Below are 15,008 nucleotides of genomic sequence, written 5' to 3'. Positions count from 1 at the left end.
ACCATGCCAACAGAGGGGATATTTTACAAAGAGTAAGTCTAGCCACAAATAAGGCAGAGACAATAGAGCAAATTCGGGCATGCGATTGTGCAGTAGTATGGCAGAGTGGTTACAAATAGATGCTGGATCTGGCTTCACATCTCATCTCTGCCACTTACTGGTTGTCTGACTTTATTATTATTATTATTATGTTTTTTTAGATGGAGTCTCGCTCTGGCGCCCAGGCTGGAGTGCAGTGGCCCTATCACGGCTCACTACAACCTCTGCCTCCCGGATTCAAGCGGTTCTCCCACCTCAGCCTCCCAAGTAGCTGGGATTACAGGCATGTACCACCACGCCCAGCTAATTTTTGTATTTTTAATAGAGACGGGGTTTCACCATGTTGGCCAGGCTGGTCTCCAACTCTCGACCTTAGGTGATCCACCTCGGCCTCCCAAAGTGCTGGGATTACAGGAAGTGCTGGGATTACAGGCGTGAACCACCCCGCCCAGCCGACCTGACTTTAGACAAGTGACTTAACCTCTCTGTGCCTTGGTTTCCTCATACGTAAAAACAAGAATAGTAGCAGCAGTAGTAGTAGCTACCTCAAAGGACTGTAGTGAGGAGTAAGGTTACATACAAAGCACACAGAACTGCACCTAGCTCAGAGCATGTACAATAAAAGTATTAGCTAATATTACTGTAGTGGAAAGCTCCCTTAATTCAAGTGATTGTGCTTTTCTTACTCAAATACTGCCTCCTCACGCTGCTTCTCCTGTGGCTCCATGAAATCAAGGCCCTGCCCAGAACAGTCTCTGTGCCAAGACAGCTTTTAGCTCACCCACACCACTTTATTTACAGATAAATTCTGACATACAGATGTGAGTTTGAACCTTGGTTCCTGTGTCCTCAACCAGAAGATAAGCTTTTCAGGGGCGGGCACTATCCAGGCCCTGGTTCATCCCTGTATCCACACAGCTCCTCATGGTGGCCTGAATATAGCAATTCCTCAGTCAGCACAGGCCATATGAAAGTTAGGATATCAAAGACGACCACCGCCTTTGTCCCGCGGAAAATGCACCACCTTCTGGGCACAGTGGCTCACACCTGTAATCCCAGCATTTTGGGAGGCCAAGGCGGATGGATCACTTGAGCCCAGGAGTTTGAGATCAGCCTGGGCAAGATCGTGAAACCCCATCTCTACTTAAAAAACAAAACAAAACAAAACATTATCTGGGTGTGCTGCTGTGTGCCTGCCTGTAGTCCCAGCTACTTGAGAGGCTGAGGTGGGAGAATCGCCTGAGCCCGGGAAGCTGAGGCTGCAGTGAGCTGTAATTGTGCCACTGCACTCCAGTGTGGGGGACAGGAGTGAGATCCTGTCTCAAAAAAAGAAAAAAGCACCACTCCTACCGCCACCATCAACCAACTTCAGAAAACCACAGGGTGTGTTGCCGTCAGCCAGCCAGCATCCCAGCTCTGTTGGAAAGTCACACGTCCCAGTTTATTTTCTAGGGCCAAGCTGGCCTACCCGTTCCCCACAGGTCACCACTTCTGGGCTCTCCCAGCACAAGCTAAACTAATCAGGGGAAGGCTTGACCACAGGCAAGTTCAACCTTGCTGACTGATCAGAGGAAACCACAGCTGTTTCAGATTTGACTTTTAAAGCTAATTTTTATGGGTCAGAAATGCTCTGGGGGCAAAAAGAGGATATGGTCAAGTCATGGGGGTTAAGCCCTGGGGTAATCAGTCATGTTCTGAGATTGTCAGATTAGAGAGGACAGTCACCTGATCTCTTTCAAGGAAACTTAAGTTCCTTGTTGATCAGGGCCAGTGTACCGCCAGTCTCTTTCTCCAAACAGAGCACACACAGCCTGGCGAATCCTTGAAGGGAAGGAATGCTTGGTGTTAGAATGAGAAGACATGACAGTTACAAGACTCACGTTTTGTGCAGCTGTCCCTTGGGATGTGCCAACTCTGTGCTCAGAATTTCTCTATAAAATAACTCAAGTGCTGCATTAACATCTCATTTCTGGAACTCTGAGGCAGATGGAAGAGAGAGAAACAGAAAAGCCAGATCTAGGGCCTCTTCTAGGGACACCAAAGACAAGCTTGAAAGCGGAGAAATTAGGGCAGAGGGCTGCAAGTAGCATTAAGTAAAGAGGAGGAGGAGACATGTAACACATATTCCTGTAAATATCCAAGCTTTATACTACTTATTTCCATTGAAACCATGGAAAATAGAGGAAGCATATAGGTTTTGAACTCAAGACTGCACTGGTGTGATCCTTGCTCTATCACTTTGTAGCTATGTGACATTAGGCAAGTCATCAACCTCTCTAAGCCTCAGTTTCTTTACCTGGAATATGGGGATAAGGTAGATGATGGCATTGAAGGCTCTAATTAATGGCTTGCCTGTATCCCTGCCCTTTGCCATGGGACACTGCAGCTCCTCCTCTCTCCTTGAATCGTGGCTGGCCTTATGATTTGCTTTGGTCAACAGAAGGGTCAGCATGCCAGTTTCCAACCTCAAGAGACCTCATGCGCTCCTGCTTTTTCTTGGAACCCTGCTGCTGTCATACGAACATGTGCTGGAGGAGGAGAGACCACACAGAACAGAGCTGAATTGTTGCAGCCCAAGGCCATCCTAAACCAGCCCACCAAACACGTAAGAAAGCCTAGCCAGGATCAGCAGGGCTGCATACCCACCCCACCCCCACTGACTGCAAAGGCATGAGTGAGCCCAACTGAGACCAGAAAAATGACTCAGATATACAGGCTCGTGGCTATAATAAAAGCTTATCGTTTAAAGCAGGGGTTGGAAACTACAGTGCACAGGTCAGCTGCCTGTTTTTTGTAAAGTTTTATTGGAATACAGCTGTTCCCATTAATTTCCATATCGTCCATGGCTGCTTTCAAGCTACAGTGGCAGAGCTGAAGAGCTACGATAGAGACTGCACGGCCCACAATCAAACCACAGGTGTTTTGGGGTGATTTGTTATGTAGCAACAGCTAATACAGCAGCCAAGCCTCTCCCAGTGGGATGGTGAGAATTAAATGACCGAATAAGTGATTACTATGAAGCCTGGAGAATGCATTTCCCTTCTGGGGACTCAACCAGGAAAAACTGGATTTGATACGCAGCATTTCTCTCACACTACTTTCAGGGGATGGGACTTCATAGGGGAAAGTGTCCCAAGCCAAACCACAGCTACCAAGTGCGACCCTGACCTTTTCCATCAGTGACACTTTAAGAACTGAGAATGTGGCTGTTCATCAAATGGGAATGACTGACAACTCATGTTTGACCCTGGCTTCAATCAAGCCCTACATCAATGATTGTATGTGAAACAGGACAAATGATAATTCACAACTATGCAGCAAGGCACATGAGACTTTCTTCCCTTTGTGGGCTCCAAAGTCCCTCTGCAGTCTCCCGCCACACCTGCCCTGCTGCCCCCAGCCATCCTCTCCAGCCTCCAGGCCATGGCACTGGCTGCTTTATTCCCTTTGCATGAAAAGCCCTCTTCCCCACTCCCCTGCTTCGGGAATTCCCACTCAGCCTTCTACGCTCAGCTCAAGGGCGATCTTCTCCTGAAGGCCCTCTTTGGCTTCCCAGGCAAGTTCAGGCCCTCCTAGCCCTCTGTACACACTTCTGGCATTCCTCAGGTTGTGATATTGTCTCTCTGGTTGTATCTGTCTCCCTGACTAGACCAGGAGAAGCTGGTATTCAACTGCAAACTGAGAAGCTTCCTTCTTGGAAAGTTAGCCACCACTTATTTCTCTCTGAACTCCCCCTGCCTAGCAGGCAGTTTAGAAACTGTTTGCTGGATGTTAAAAAAAAAAAAAAAAAAAGAAGTTAGACATGATATTATTTATTCTGTAACTATGGAAAAAGTGTTATTTAACTCAACTCTGGATGCTGACAAAATATAAAGTGTTGGTACACATCAGTATGTATTTAAAACCCGGGAAAACTGATGTCATGATGCATCCTGACTTAATTGTGGTGGAAACAACATTTATTTAATTATAATAAAAGAAACAAGACTTCAGCAGAAAATATAACTGGATAAGACCTGTTTGGCTGCACAAAAGGAGACCTACCAAAGTAACTGGCCTCTTTTGTAATCATTGTTTTTTTTTTATAAAGCACAACTTGAAGGAATAATGTGTCTACCTATTCCAGTTTCATTTTCTCTTCCCAGGAGCTCAGGCCCTTACCGTCTCTCACCAGAACTACAGCTGTGCCCTAACTTCGATCCCCAGATTTTGGCAGCTGTTTATAGCCTGGATGCCCCTTCACCATGGCTCTGAGTACATCCCTTCCCTGGCTCAACAACCTTCAAGGTCTCCCCTGTGGGGTCTAACTTCAAGCCCCTACCTCTCTCACATTGTCATCTCTCATTCCCCAAACAAGGCCCAGCTGCATGAAAATGCTGCTTTCCAAGAACAGGCCCCATGTTGAGATTTTATACACATACACACACGTACATGCACACGTCTATGTTCACACACACGTATACACTTACATATGCACACCCTGACACATAAGCACTCCTGCAGCCTGCAGTCACCCTCTCCCCTGCGCTGGGATTCCACTTCCAACTCTAGATCCAGCTCAAAGCCACCTCCTAGGTGATGATCTCCCCAAATTCTCCAAGATAAAAACACTGGGAAACAAAGGATGAAATTCCTGTCAATCTCCTCCAGGGGCTCAGGCCAGAGATATGGACAAATCTCCTGCATCCTTCATTACCTCCCCTCCTCACACTTATACCAAGACATCTCTGAGCACAAAGTAAATGCTGGGAAAAATGGACTATGTTAGGGGAGAAACCATTAGAGTAAGGCTAGTTTTTCTTCCAAATAATTACAATCGGAAAAGTGGGTGGGGTGCTGTGGCTCTCACTTGTAATCCCAGCACTTTGGGAGGCCAAGGCAGGAGGATCACTTGAGCCCAGGAGCCTGGGCAACATAGCGACACCTGATCTCTACAAATAAAAAAATTAGCCAGGTGTGACAGTACGTGGCCCCAGTAACTCAGGAGGCTAAGGTGGGAGGATTGTTTGAGCCTGGGAGGTTGAGGCTGCAGTGAGCCATAGCTGCGCCACTGCACTCCAGCTTAGGTGAGAGGGTGAGACCTCTAACAATGGACAAAGACTAAATGAGGAGCCAGAAGTGGGTTTTCCTGGATCCATGAGTGAGGGGCAGAAGGAAGGCTGGATCTACAGTGTGCCTGGCCTCCCAAAAGCTGTCTGGCTGGAAATAATGTGAAAACAACTGCTTCCTGACTGCCTGATGGGGTGGGGGTGGAGGGGTGCTGGCCAAGGATCAGGAAGTAGCCACACACAGATGGCAGAAACAAGGGCATCCAGAGTCTCTGCATTCCAAGGCTGCCCTGACCAGAAGACCCAGACGGACAGTTAAGAAGAAGCCACTGTTGCATGAGTGGTTTTCAAAGCATGGCCCCAGGACCCTCAGCCACTTCCCCTCAACCTGGGAAATGCTGGAATGCAAATACTCAGGTCCCCCACCAGGCATGCTCAGTTAGTTGCTGCAGGATGGACCCCAGCAATCTGTTGTAACCAGCCCTCTAGGCACACTAAAGTTTGAGGATCACTGCACTAGAACGTTCTGCTGACCCTCTCTGGCTGCCTCCTCCCTCCTGGGTAGAAAGAACATCTGGACAACTTCTCAAAAGATCAAAGGTCTTACAGTCACAACCTAGTAGGTGAAAAGCAGCCCAGAGAGATCTTCTAAAAAATCATATCTGATCACAACACTCTCACAGCTAAATCCCTTCACAGGCCCCCTCTGTGCTTAGCTTACAAGGTCCTCCCTGATCCAGGCCCTGCCCAACTTATCTCAACCTCTCAATTTCAGTCACATGGGACTTCACCTGCAGTTCCCTGAAGCACAGGGCTCTTCTCCAGCCAACCATGGTGACCACCACCCCCCTCACAATAACGGCCCTGCCTCCAAGGTGCACTCCTCGATGGCACACCCCCCAACCTCTCCTGTGCCCTTCATCCTTCCTGTAACCCTGTAACACAAGGTCTCATCATAGCACTCATCACCATCATGCCACTATGGCCTCTGTCATAGCATTCACTGCAGAGGGTCTCTGCTCCAGCACCCAGCAGGGGAGGGCACAGAAAAGACCCATAAGAAATATCTGGTGATGAAAAGAAGTCAAGTCTTAAACATCTTGACAACCTGGCTATAAAACAAATCATTTCTCAGTGTTTGAAACAGTCTTAATTGTAATTGGGAAAAAAATATTTACTGAAGTTTTGAACCACTAGCAGTGAAACAGAAAGGAGATCTGCCCACCTGGGGTGTGGCTGCAGGGTAACAAGGAGGATGCATAAAGTCCGGTGCAGTTGCGTGACCCTATCGTGCCTTCTTTTATATTCAAGACCTCCCCAGTGCCTGCACCAAGCCAAGCCTGGGCCATGCATAAGACTGCACGGAGCCTGTCTGGTGTTTCCCTCACTGATCAACCACAAGCCCAGGGTCCTGGTGGCTCCCAGGGAAATCTACCCCCTCTCCCAAGGCAGCTTCTGGGTGGCCACCTGGCTCCCAGCTAGTTGTCATCTAGGTGTGGCATCCTGGGTGCTTAGGAAACCCAGAGTCCAAGCTTCCGAGGCGTGCCCCAAACTGCCTCCAGGGAGAGGTGGGATCCTCCACGGACTGCCCATGCAGATCAAGCAGGGGATGGGATATTCCGGGGACCTCGGGGAGAGGAGGCCAGGCAGAAAAACTAGAGGAGGGACATTCCCTTCCTCCTCTCTCCTGGCAAACAAATAAGATCCCTTTCCAAGCACCAGCTGGCAGGTAAGAGCCTGCCTCACTGCTGTCTGGACGTCCAGTCCTAAAAGGAACTCAGACTCTTAATCTGTCTCCCCCAGCCCAGGCCTGGGCAAAGGTTTATCTTTGGGGGAAGAAGGTGGGGAGAACAACAGACACGGACCAGGGCGCTGAGAAGGAAGAAGCTCTCCCACCGGGCCTCAGATTTAATCAAAACACTGCCTTCCACCAGAAGTAGACAGAACAAGTATTATTTTATGGGGGAAGGGAGGGCTTCACAGGAGTGTGAAGGAGGAGGAGGGGGCCTAGTCTGGCTGTAATTAACTCGTCTGCTTCAAAGGGAGAGAACTAGATGGCCTAATGCGTTAGGAAGGGGGTTGTCACAAAGTCCCCCCCGTGTTCCTGGTACCGTATGGGGTAGGGTTGAGGTCAGGAAGGAAGCAGGTGAGGATAGGAGGGGTGGGGTCTCCTTCCAGCCGGGCCTGATAGGCTGACCCCCTCCCGCGCGCAACGGCAGGAACTGACGGGTTCGGTGAGGAGCGCTCTTGGAGGCAGCGCATTTCAACCGGAAAAGCACGCGTGGAGGTTCCCGGAGCAGCTCCGGTACCAGGCAGCCCGGATTTGGAAACCTGGAGCTGGGGGTGGGGCGGGGCGGGGCAGGGCCGGGCAGGGCAGCCGCGAGGGATTTACATATACACGCTGGAGACAGCCGGTCCAGATCTGCCACCAAGAATGCTGTGTAATATTGGGCGAGTCCCTTCCTTGCTCTGGACCTCAGTTCCCCACCTAGAGCGTGAGCGGAGGGTGGAGGCTGGAGTAAGGGGAGTCAGGAGTCAAAGCTCTTTGAAGTCCTTGACAGCTCTGACTCTGACTTTACTCCTTGGCAGCCGGAAGGGCTGGCTGGGTCCGTCTTCCTGGGACAAGGCTGGGCCGGGCGCTCTCGCTCGGGCTGTGGGCTCACAGAGGAGACGTTCTGGGAGCAGCGGCGAAAGCGGTGGTGTCAGGAGGCCGCCGGTCCCAGGAAAAGCGAGCGGGAGGGGGCAGAACCGGGGAAGCAGCACGCCAGCCCCGACCCAGGGTCCTAGGCCGAAGCTGAAGTAGGGATTCGACACCAGAGCGGTGGGTGCCTTGGTTTCCCCGTGCGCACCGTGGCTCTTTTGGAACCTCGGGAAGAGGCCAAGGGGCACCTTACCTTGTCCTTCTTGCCGGCCCCGCTCTCCTCCGCGGCTGAGGCGGCGCACTTGTTGAGCAGTTTCTTGCCTCCGCAAGCCGTCGGGCTCCAGGTGCGGCCGCCCGCGCAGGCGCCCCCCAGGGGGTCCCCGGCCCCGCCGCCCGCCGCGCTCTCCACTTTGATGAGGCGGTGCTTGGGGGAGATGTAGCGCACCTCGGCCGGCGTGGCGGGCCGCCGCTCGCTGCTGCTGCGGTAGAGGTGCGGGGAGCCGGAGGAGGAGGACGACGACGCGGCGGCCCCCGCGCCCGAGGAGGCGCAGCAACAGCCCGCGGCGCCCGACGCGGACGAGGCCGAAAAGGCGCGCTGCACCCCTCCTGGCTCCCCGCCGCCGCCGCAGTAGTCCAGGCGGCACATGGCGCGCAGTTTGCGCAGCGACGAGCCAGGCCCGTTGTAGGGGTCCTCGAAGTCGCGTTCCTTCTGCGCGCGGTAGGCGCGGATGAGGTCGCTGGTGCTGCCGCTGTCGTCGGGCAGGGAGCCCGAGGAGGCCGAGAAGCAGGAGGCGGTGGCCGGACCGCAGGACGCCGAAGCGGCGGAGGAGGCCTGCGGCACGGCCTGGGGGGGCTGCGAGGGCCGCTCGCCTCGGCGCCGCTGCTCGCGGTAGTCTGGCCGCGGCGGCTGCGGTGGGCTCTTGGTCTTGCTGTTGCCCAAGCTGAAGTACTTGTTTAGCCACTTGGCCATGGCGAGAGGCCGCCTAGGGCCGCGGCGTGGGAGCCCGGTCCGCCGCCGCGGCCATTCGGGGGGCAGCGCTGCCGCGCAGGTCCCTCGGCGCCCCGGCCCCGGCGGGGGGCGTCCGGGGCGCCCGCTCGCGACGCCAAGTTCAAGTTCTCGCCGCCGCCGCCTCCTGCCGGCAGCTCTCTGGCTCCGGCAGCTGCAGCACCGCCCTCCGCCTAGCGCCGCCCGAGCTAGGGATCTCGCGCCCCTCGTGGGCGCGTCTCATGGGGTCCCGGCCCACTGCCCGGGGGAGAGCGGAAGGTCCGAGCGCTACCGCCGCGGACCCTGTGGCCGTGAGCCCCCCGCCGTGGAGCGCGCTCCTGCCCCGTCGGAGCCGCAGCCTCCGCCTTGGCCGGGATCTGCGGCTGCCGCGGGAACTTCTCGGCGTCCTCGGCTCCCTTCTTCCTTCCTGCGAGCGCTGGGGCGAGCTCTGCCGCGCAGCCGAGGAGAATGCGGCCGGGAGAGACAGCGAGCGACGGAGGGAGGCAGCCGGCGCCCGCCCGAGCCCGCGCGCCCGTGCCCGTCCCGGCGGCGCCTGTCGCTGCCACTGCCGCCGCCGCCTCCCGAGCCGCCGCGTGTGTGACACTCAGGCCGCCAGAGCCCGCCCCGCGCCGCCGTCCCGCCCTCCCGGAGCCCGCGCGCGCCCCGCCCCCCGTCCGCCCCCGCAGACCCAGCACCGCCCACCCCCGCGAGCCTGGCCCGGGGCCGCGGCCCAAGCCCCGCCTCCCTCGCGCCCGGGCCTGGGGTGGGCGCACCTCTCCGCTCCGGCACGCGCCACCTCCCGCGGCCGCCCAGGCGCCAGCACCAGGGTCGTGCCCCAGGGCGCCGGGGTCCCGCCGCGCAGCCGGCTCCGCCTAGCTTGCTGCTCGCCGCTGCCTCGGGCGAGAGGTTGCCTGGCGGAGCCTGCTACGCGCAGAGGCCAAACCTGTCCGCAGTCCTCCGGGACCCCGCGCGTTGTTCACTCCAAGGATCCCCCTGTCGGGGTTGAGGAGTGGGGGTGGATTAACACGGAACCTTTCTAGTTTACAGCGTGGCCCGTGTGGAGGAAATGCAGTGCCGAGTGTCCTTAGGGACAGACTGGCTGTCCCCCTTTTCCTTAAAGGGACAGACTCCGGTTCAGCCCCGTGCACCGGGTCTTCGGAGGAATCTTTATGCTAATGAGTGTATTAGCAGTCCAGATGACGGATGTGGCCGGGATAGGCGGTGGGAGCCGGGCCCAGCACCAATCCGAGAGCAAGTCTAGGGGAGGTCGGAATGTTTGCTTACCTTTTCACCTCTGAGGAAGTCGAGGCTTTAGCCCTGTTCACTGCCAGCCTGGCGGAGCAAGTGGTGGGAACGTTTAATGCCTTATGTTGTAGGGGCTGGCAGGGCTCCATTTAATACAGGAACTCGGCCGGGTGCGGTGGCTCACGCCTATAATCCCAACACTTTGGGAGGCTGAGGCGGGTGGATCACGAGGTCAGAAATTCAATACTAGCCTGGCCAAGATGGTGAAACCCCGCTGTAAAAATAGAAAAATTAGCCGGGTGTGGTGTCAGGCACCTGTAATCCCAGCTACTCGGGAGGCTGAGGCAGAGGTTGCAGTGAGCCGAGATCGCACCACTTCACTCCGGCCTGGGCAACAGAGCCAGACTGCGTCTCAAAAAAAAAAATGACCTCATTTTACAGATGGAGAAACTGAGGCCCAGGGGAAAGTCACACAGGTGGACTTGGATGGCAGTTCCTAAATCTGGTGGCACCACAATTATGTCTTTTCCAAGAGTCTCTTCTTTGCGATTTCAGATCATCCTTTGATTATTAACCAAAATTGGGGAAATAGGCCCAAGGAGTGGCCCAGTTTGCTCAGTGTAACTTTTCCTGGGATCTGCACCTAGGGGAGGTGGCATGCTCCCTGTTGAGAGGGAAATGCTGCCTGAAGATGAAGTAGCTGCCACTAGTGCCTGGTGCTGCTTTGAATTTGCCTGGGCAAGCCCCAAAATGTGACTTAACTCTGAGATGTGGGCAGCTGAGAGCTGAGAAATTCTCTAAGAATGTTGATTTACTAAAACAATAGCCCGAATCAAGAATCTGCATTTGCTGTCCATCTATTATAGATGTGATTTGGGGGAGTCTGTTTTTCCGCTATCCTGTAGTAACAGCGGGAACTGTGAGGGCAGACAGCAAGGCCAGGGGCTCTTTTGATCACATTGTAGTTCTGGCCACGCTGGAAGTGGAGGTCAAACTCTCAGTCTGAGACACTTGGACAGGGAAGACCTGAGAGCTGTTACTGCTTCCTCTCTGTAACCCACCCAGACTCATGCCTGAGGCCACAGCGCAGAAGTGATAGAAGCAGGACTTGAACTAGGTCTTATCCTGAAGCTGACCTCCGTCTGCTCAGCCACACACAGTAGTAAAGTGGAATTGACTTCAAATTTGTTCTTCCAGAATCAAGCTATTTGCCCTTTCCCTCCTTGGTCAGACAATACTGTCATCCTCTGTGGCCAATTGAATTTTCCAAACCCACTATGTCTCATAGTCACAGATACTGTCACCAACTACACAGCCTCTTCATTGCCTGAGATCTATTTACTTAGCATTTCACAGTAAATAATCTAAGGGGTGTGTGTGTGTGCGCGCGCGCGTGTTTGATGTGTCTGGGGCACGCAGAGAGGACCCAGAAGTTGACCTGGCTAGGATGTTTATTTTGAATATACCTAGACTTAAATATCTCTGTTACCCTTTAAATTGCTCCTCTGTCACATTGGCACTTAATTATCTTGCATATAAGGAGGCCTCAGTAGAAAACCTGAAAGGCAAGGACATCCTTGTCTTAGGCCCCACCTTTCATCCAACCACAAATCCTCCCCAGCTACCTTCCTTCCCATTTCTACTTCTGAGCTCAGATCCTGGCAATAGGCCAGGCCATCTGAGACAAGAAAGTCCTCTCTGGAATCTGGAAGCTTGCTCCCTTCTTTTGCCTTGCACATGGAAGGGTTATCTCTGCCTTTTCCAAAGGTTCAGGAAGAGACGTTATATTTCGTAACTTATTTTTTCCATGTCACTTTCAGCAGGCCATAGGGTCGTATCCACTTTCCCATGTGATACCTCTACTGGGGTGTAATTTGCAAGCCAGAATTATTGTAATGCTATAGTATTATGCCAAGAACGTCCAGAGCACTTGTGTATCTGCTCAACCCTTAGACACTCTGTATATAATTAACCCTCCTCAACATCCCTGCAATCTGGTGTTATTCCCAGTTTACAGATGGGGTAGCTGGCCTAAGGTGGTATTTACCTCAAGCAGGCAAAAACCACATGGGTGTTTTCCTTTAGGAGCTTGTAGAGACAACTATCCAAGACTCAGAGTCCGAAATAATCATTCTGAAGGGAAATAGAAAAAGCTTCCTAAAGACTATGCCAAATGGTTTAGGAAGGCAAACACTTGTGGGAGAAGTATTAGAGCACTATAGGAAGGAAGAGATGGACGGACTCTCTTTTCAGAGATCCAGCCACTCCATTTTACAGAGGGCAGACTGGGACCAGTGAAGGGAAGAGATTAAATCAAGAGGCACAGCTAGGATTGGTCTCCAGTCTCTTGACATCACAAACTCAACATTGTCTGATGCTGTAAATTGTGTCCATCATTTTTGGAATTTTTGCTTTTCATGTCCTCCTCCAGTCCCACCCTAGTTTTCTTATTAGAAAGGTTGAGTTATGGCCCTATTTCTGTTTCTGTTCTATCTTAGCCTATCACTTTAGAACAAGAGCCCCTCAAGCTGCCAGGGGCATGGTGTCTCCTTTGCTGCGCCTCTTTCCAGTATCTGGAGGAAGGCTGTGCCACTTGTACAGGTCCAGAAAAAGAGTGCCACCACCAACCCAACAGACTCATCTACTTCTTCTTCTTTTTTTTTTTTTTTGAGATGGAATCTGGCTCTGTCGCCCAGGCTGGAGTACAGTGGAGTGATCTCAGCTCACTGCAAGCTCCGCCTCCTGGTTTCATGCCATTCTGCCTCAGCCTCCCGAGTAGCTGGGACCACAGGCTCCCACCACCACGCCCAGCTAATTTTTTTTTTTTTTTTTTTTAGCAGAGACGGGTTTCACTGTGTTAGCCAGGATGGTCTCGATCTCATGACCTCGTGATGCACCCGCCTCAGCCTCCCAAAGTGCTGGGATTACAGGCGTGAGGCACCGCACCCAGCCCTTTTTGTTTGTTTGTTTGTTTCTTTCTTTTGAGACAGTGTTTCACTCTTGTTGCTCAGGCTAGAGTGCAATGGGATGATGTCGGCTCAACACAACTTCCACCTCCCGGATTCAAGCGATTCCCCTGCCTTAGCCTCCTGAGTAGCTGGGATTACAGGCATGCACCACCATGCTGGGCTAATTTTGTATTTTTAGTAGAGATGGGGTTTCTCCATATTGATCAGGCTGGTCATGAACTCCCGACCTCTGGTGATCTGCCCATGTCGGCCTCCCACATCAGCCTCCCAAAGTGCTGGGGTTACATGTATGAGCCACCGCACCCGGCCTCATCTACTTTTTTTTAGATAACATTATTCAGTTCTGTCCATTGAATGGTAACATCAGTCCCCTGTCTGTGTACCAGGCCCTGGGGGATGCAGAGATCATCTGAACCACAGTCTGTCACCAATAATTATACAAGGCAAGACGAGAGAAGTGCAAGACAGAACAAGGGACAAAGAGCTGTGGGGCTATGGGGAAGGGAGATTTTAATTATGAGACGGGGTAGATCATAATGGGTTCTTAGTAGAGGTGATATCTGGTCTGGGCCTTGAAGAGTGAGTAGCATTATGATATAGTAGAATTAGACAAGAGAATTCTACACAGAGAGAGAGGTGTAGAAGCCACACATCATGAAAGGCATAGAAGCAAGAACATGTGGCAAACCACTTGGGCCATAATGAGTTTCCAAGTGGAGTGGGAGTAGCTGAGAATCTGTGAATGCACGGAATGGTGGGTAAGGGTAGAAAGGTAGGCTGTACCCCATCAGGAAGAGTTTTGAATATCAAACTCAGGAGAATTTTTTATCTTGTAGGCAATAGGGAGCCACTGAAGGTCTTTGAGCAAGGAAATTAATTACCTTATGTTTTCTGCATTTTATAAAGATTATTTGGGAAGCAGTGTGGAAGATGTATTTCTTGGGGAGAGACAGAAAGTAGGCAGAGCAGTTAAAGGAACATTAAGGAACCAGAAAATGGTGCATAGAACAGTAGCTAGTGCACAGAAGGCACTCAGTACTTTTGTTGAATGAATAAATAACGTTGAAGTAGTGAAAGGGTGTTAAGTCATTTTAGAGGACAGACTCTGCCTGACTCTCAAGTTTTTGCCTTTGGGCCACTTAGTGAGTGGTGACCAACCACTTCCCAGTGAAAGGTGATGCTGCAGGAAGGAGAAGGTGGCTGACTTGGCATTAGCTACCTGTATAAACAGCTGTGAGGGTCAGGGCACAAGTCTGAGCTGGAGGTATAGATTTGGGAGTTACTAGAGCTCAGTAAACATCTGAAGCCAAAACCTCTGTCATCCATGACCCCTTAGTTCATTCCTACTTTATCCAGCCTGTCGGCAAAGTATATGCAGAATCCGGCCACTACTCACCACCCCCATCTCTACCACCCTGGACCAAGACTCCTTCATCTCTTGCCTGGATTATTGTGGGAGTGTCTTATCCATCTTCCCTGCCTCCATCTCACCCCAGCAGTCAGTGATCCTATTAAAAATGGGTGTGATTATGTCTTTCCTCTCTTCACATCCCCCCTGGAATCCTCATTTTCCTAATAGGAAATGCCAAAATTCTTACAGTGGCCCATAAGGCCTTGTATGACTGGTCCCCTTAAACTCCTAACCTCCTGTTATACTATCCTTTCTCTCCTGCTGCAGTCCAGCTGCCTCTTTGCTGTTCCTTGAAGCCTCTAGGCACACTCGTGCCTCGAGGCCTTTGCACTGCTGTCTCCTCTGCCAAGAGTGTTTTTCCCCAGCTATCCCCATGGCTCACCCTTCACTTCCTTCAGGTCTTTATTTAAATGTCACATGCTCAGTGAGGCCTCCCCTGGGCACAGTGTCTAGAACTGCAGTCCCCGCTCAACACTTGCCATCCCTCTTCCTCGTTTTATTTTCCTGAGAACTCTCTTCCTCATTTTACCTACTGTATATTTTACGTATATTTCTTGTTTATTCTTTGTCTTGCCCCACAGCGGGAAAGAGATCTTTGCCCTTTTGTTCACTGTGTATCTCCAGTGTCCAGAACAGTGCCTCTGGTCATACTCTGTAGGCACATGATAAG

At 52.3% G+C, this 15,008-nt stretch overlaps 2 protein-coding genes across 3 annotated transcripts in view; both read right to left on the bottom strand.

Annotated features, from left to right (window-relative positions):
* Positions 1–8,720, bottom strand: part of SHB (SH2 domain containing adaptor protein B) — a 148,650-nt gene extending 139,930 nt beyond the window's left edge. For both annotated transcript variants that reach the window (XM_050762165.1, XM_050762166.1), the window contains exon 1: positions 7,982–8,720. In XM_050762165.1, coding sequence (XP_050618122.1) covers positions 7,982–8,698 — 717 coding nt within the window. In that variant the 5' untranslated portion in view covers positions 8,699–8,720. The remainder of the gene's footprint in view (positions 1–7,981) is intronic.
* TOMM5 (translocase of outer mitochondrial membrane 5) overlaps positions 1–15,008 on the bottom strand; it is a 495,867-nt gene that overhangs the window by 471,356 nt on the left and 9,503 nt on the right. The window lies entirely within an intron of this gene.

This window comes from Macaca thibetana, chromosome 15 (assembly GCF_024542745.1).
Source record: "Macaca thibetana thibetana isolate TM-01 chromosome 15, ASM2454274v1, whole genome shotgun sequence".
Classification (NCBI taxonomy): Eukaryota; Metazoa; Chordata; class Mammalia; order Primates; family Cercopithecidae; genus Macaca; species Macaca thibetana.
The sequence above is the reverse complement of the archived record's forward strand: the minus strand, read 5'-3'. Positions and strand labels throughout refer to the sequence as shown.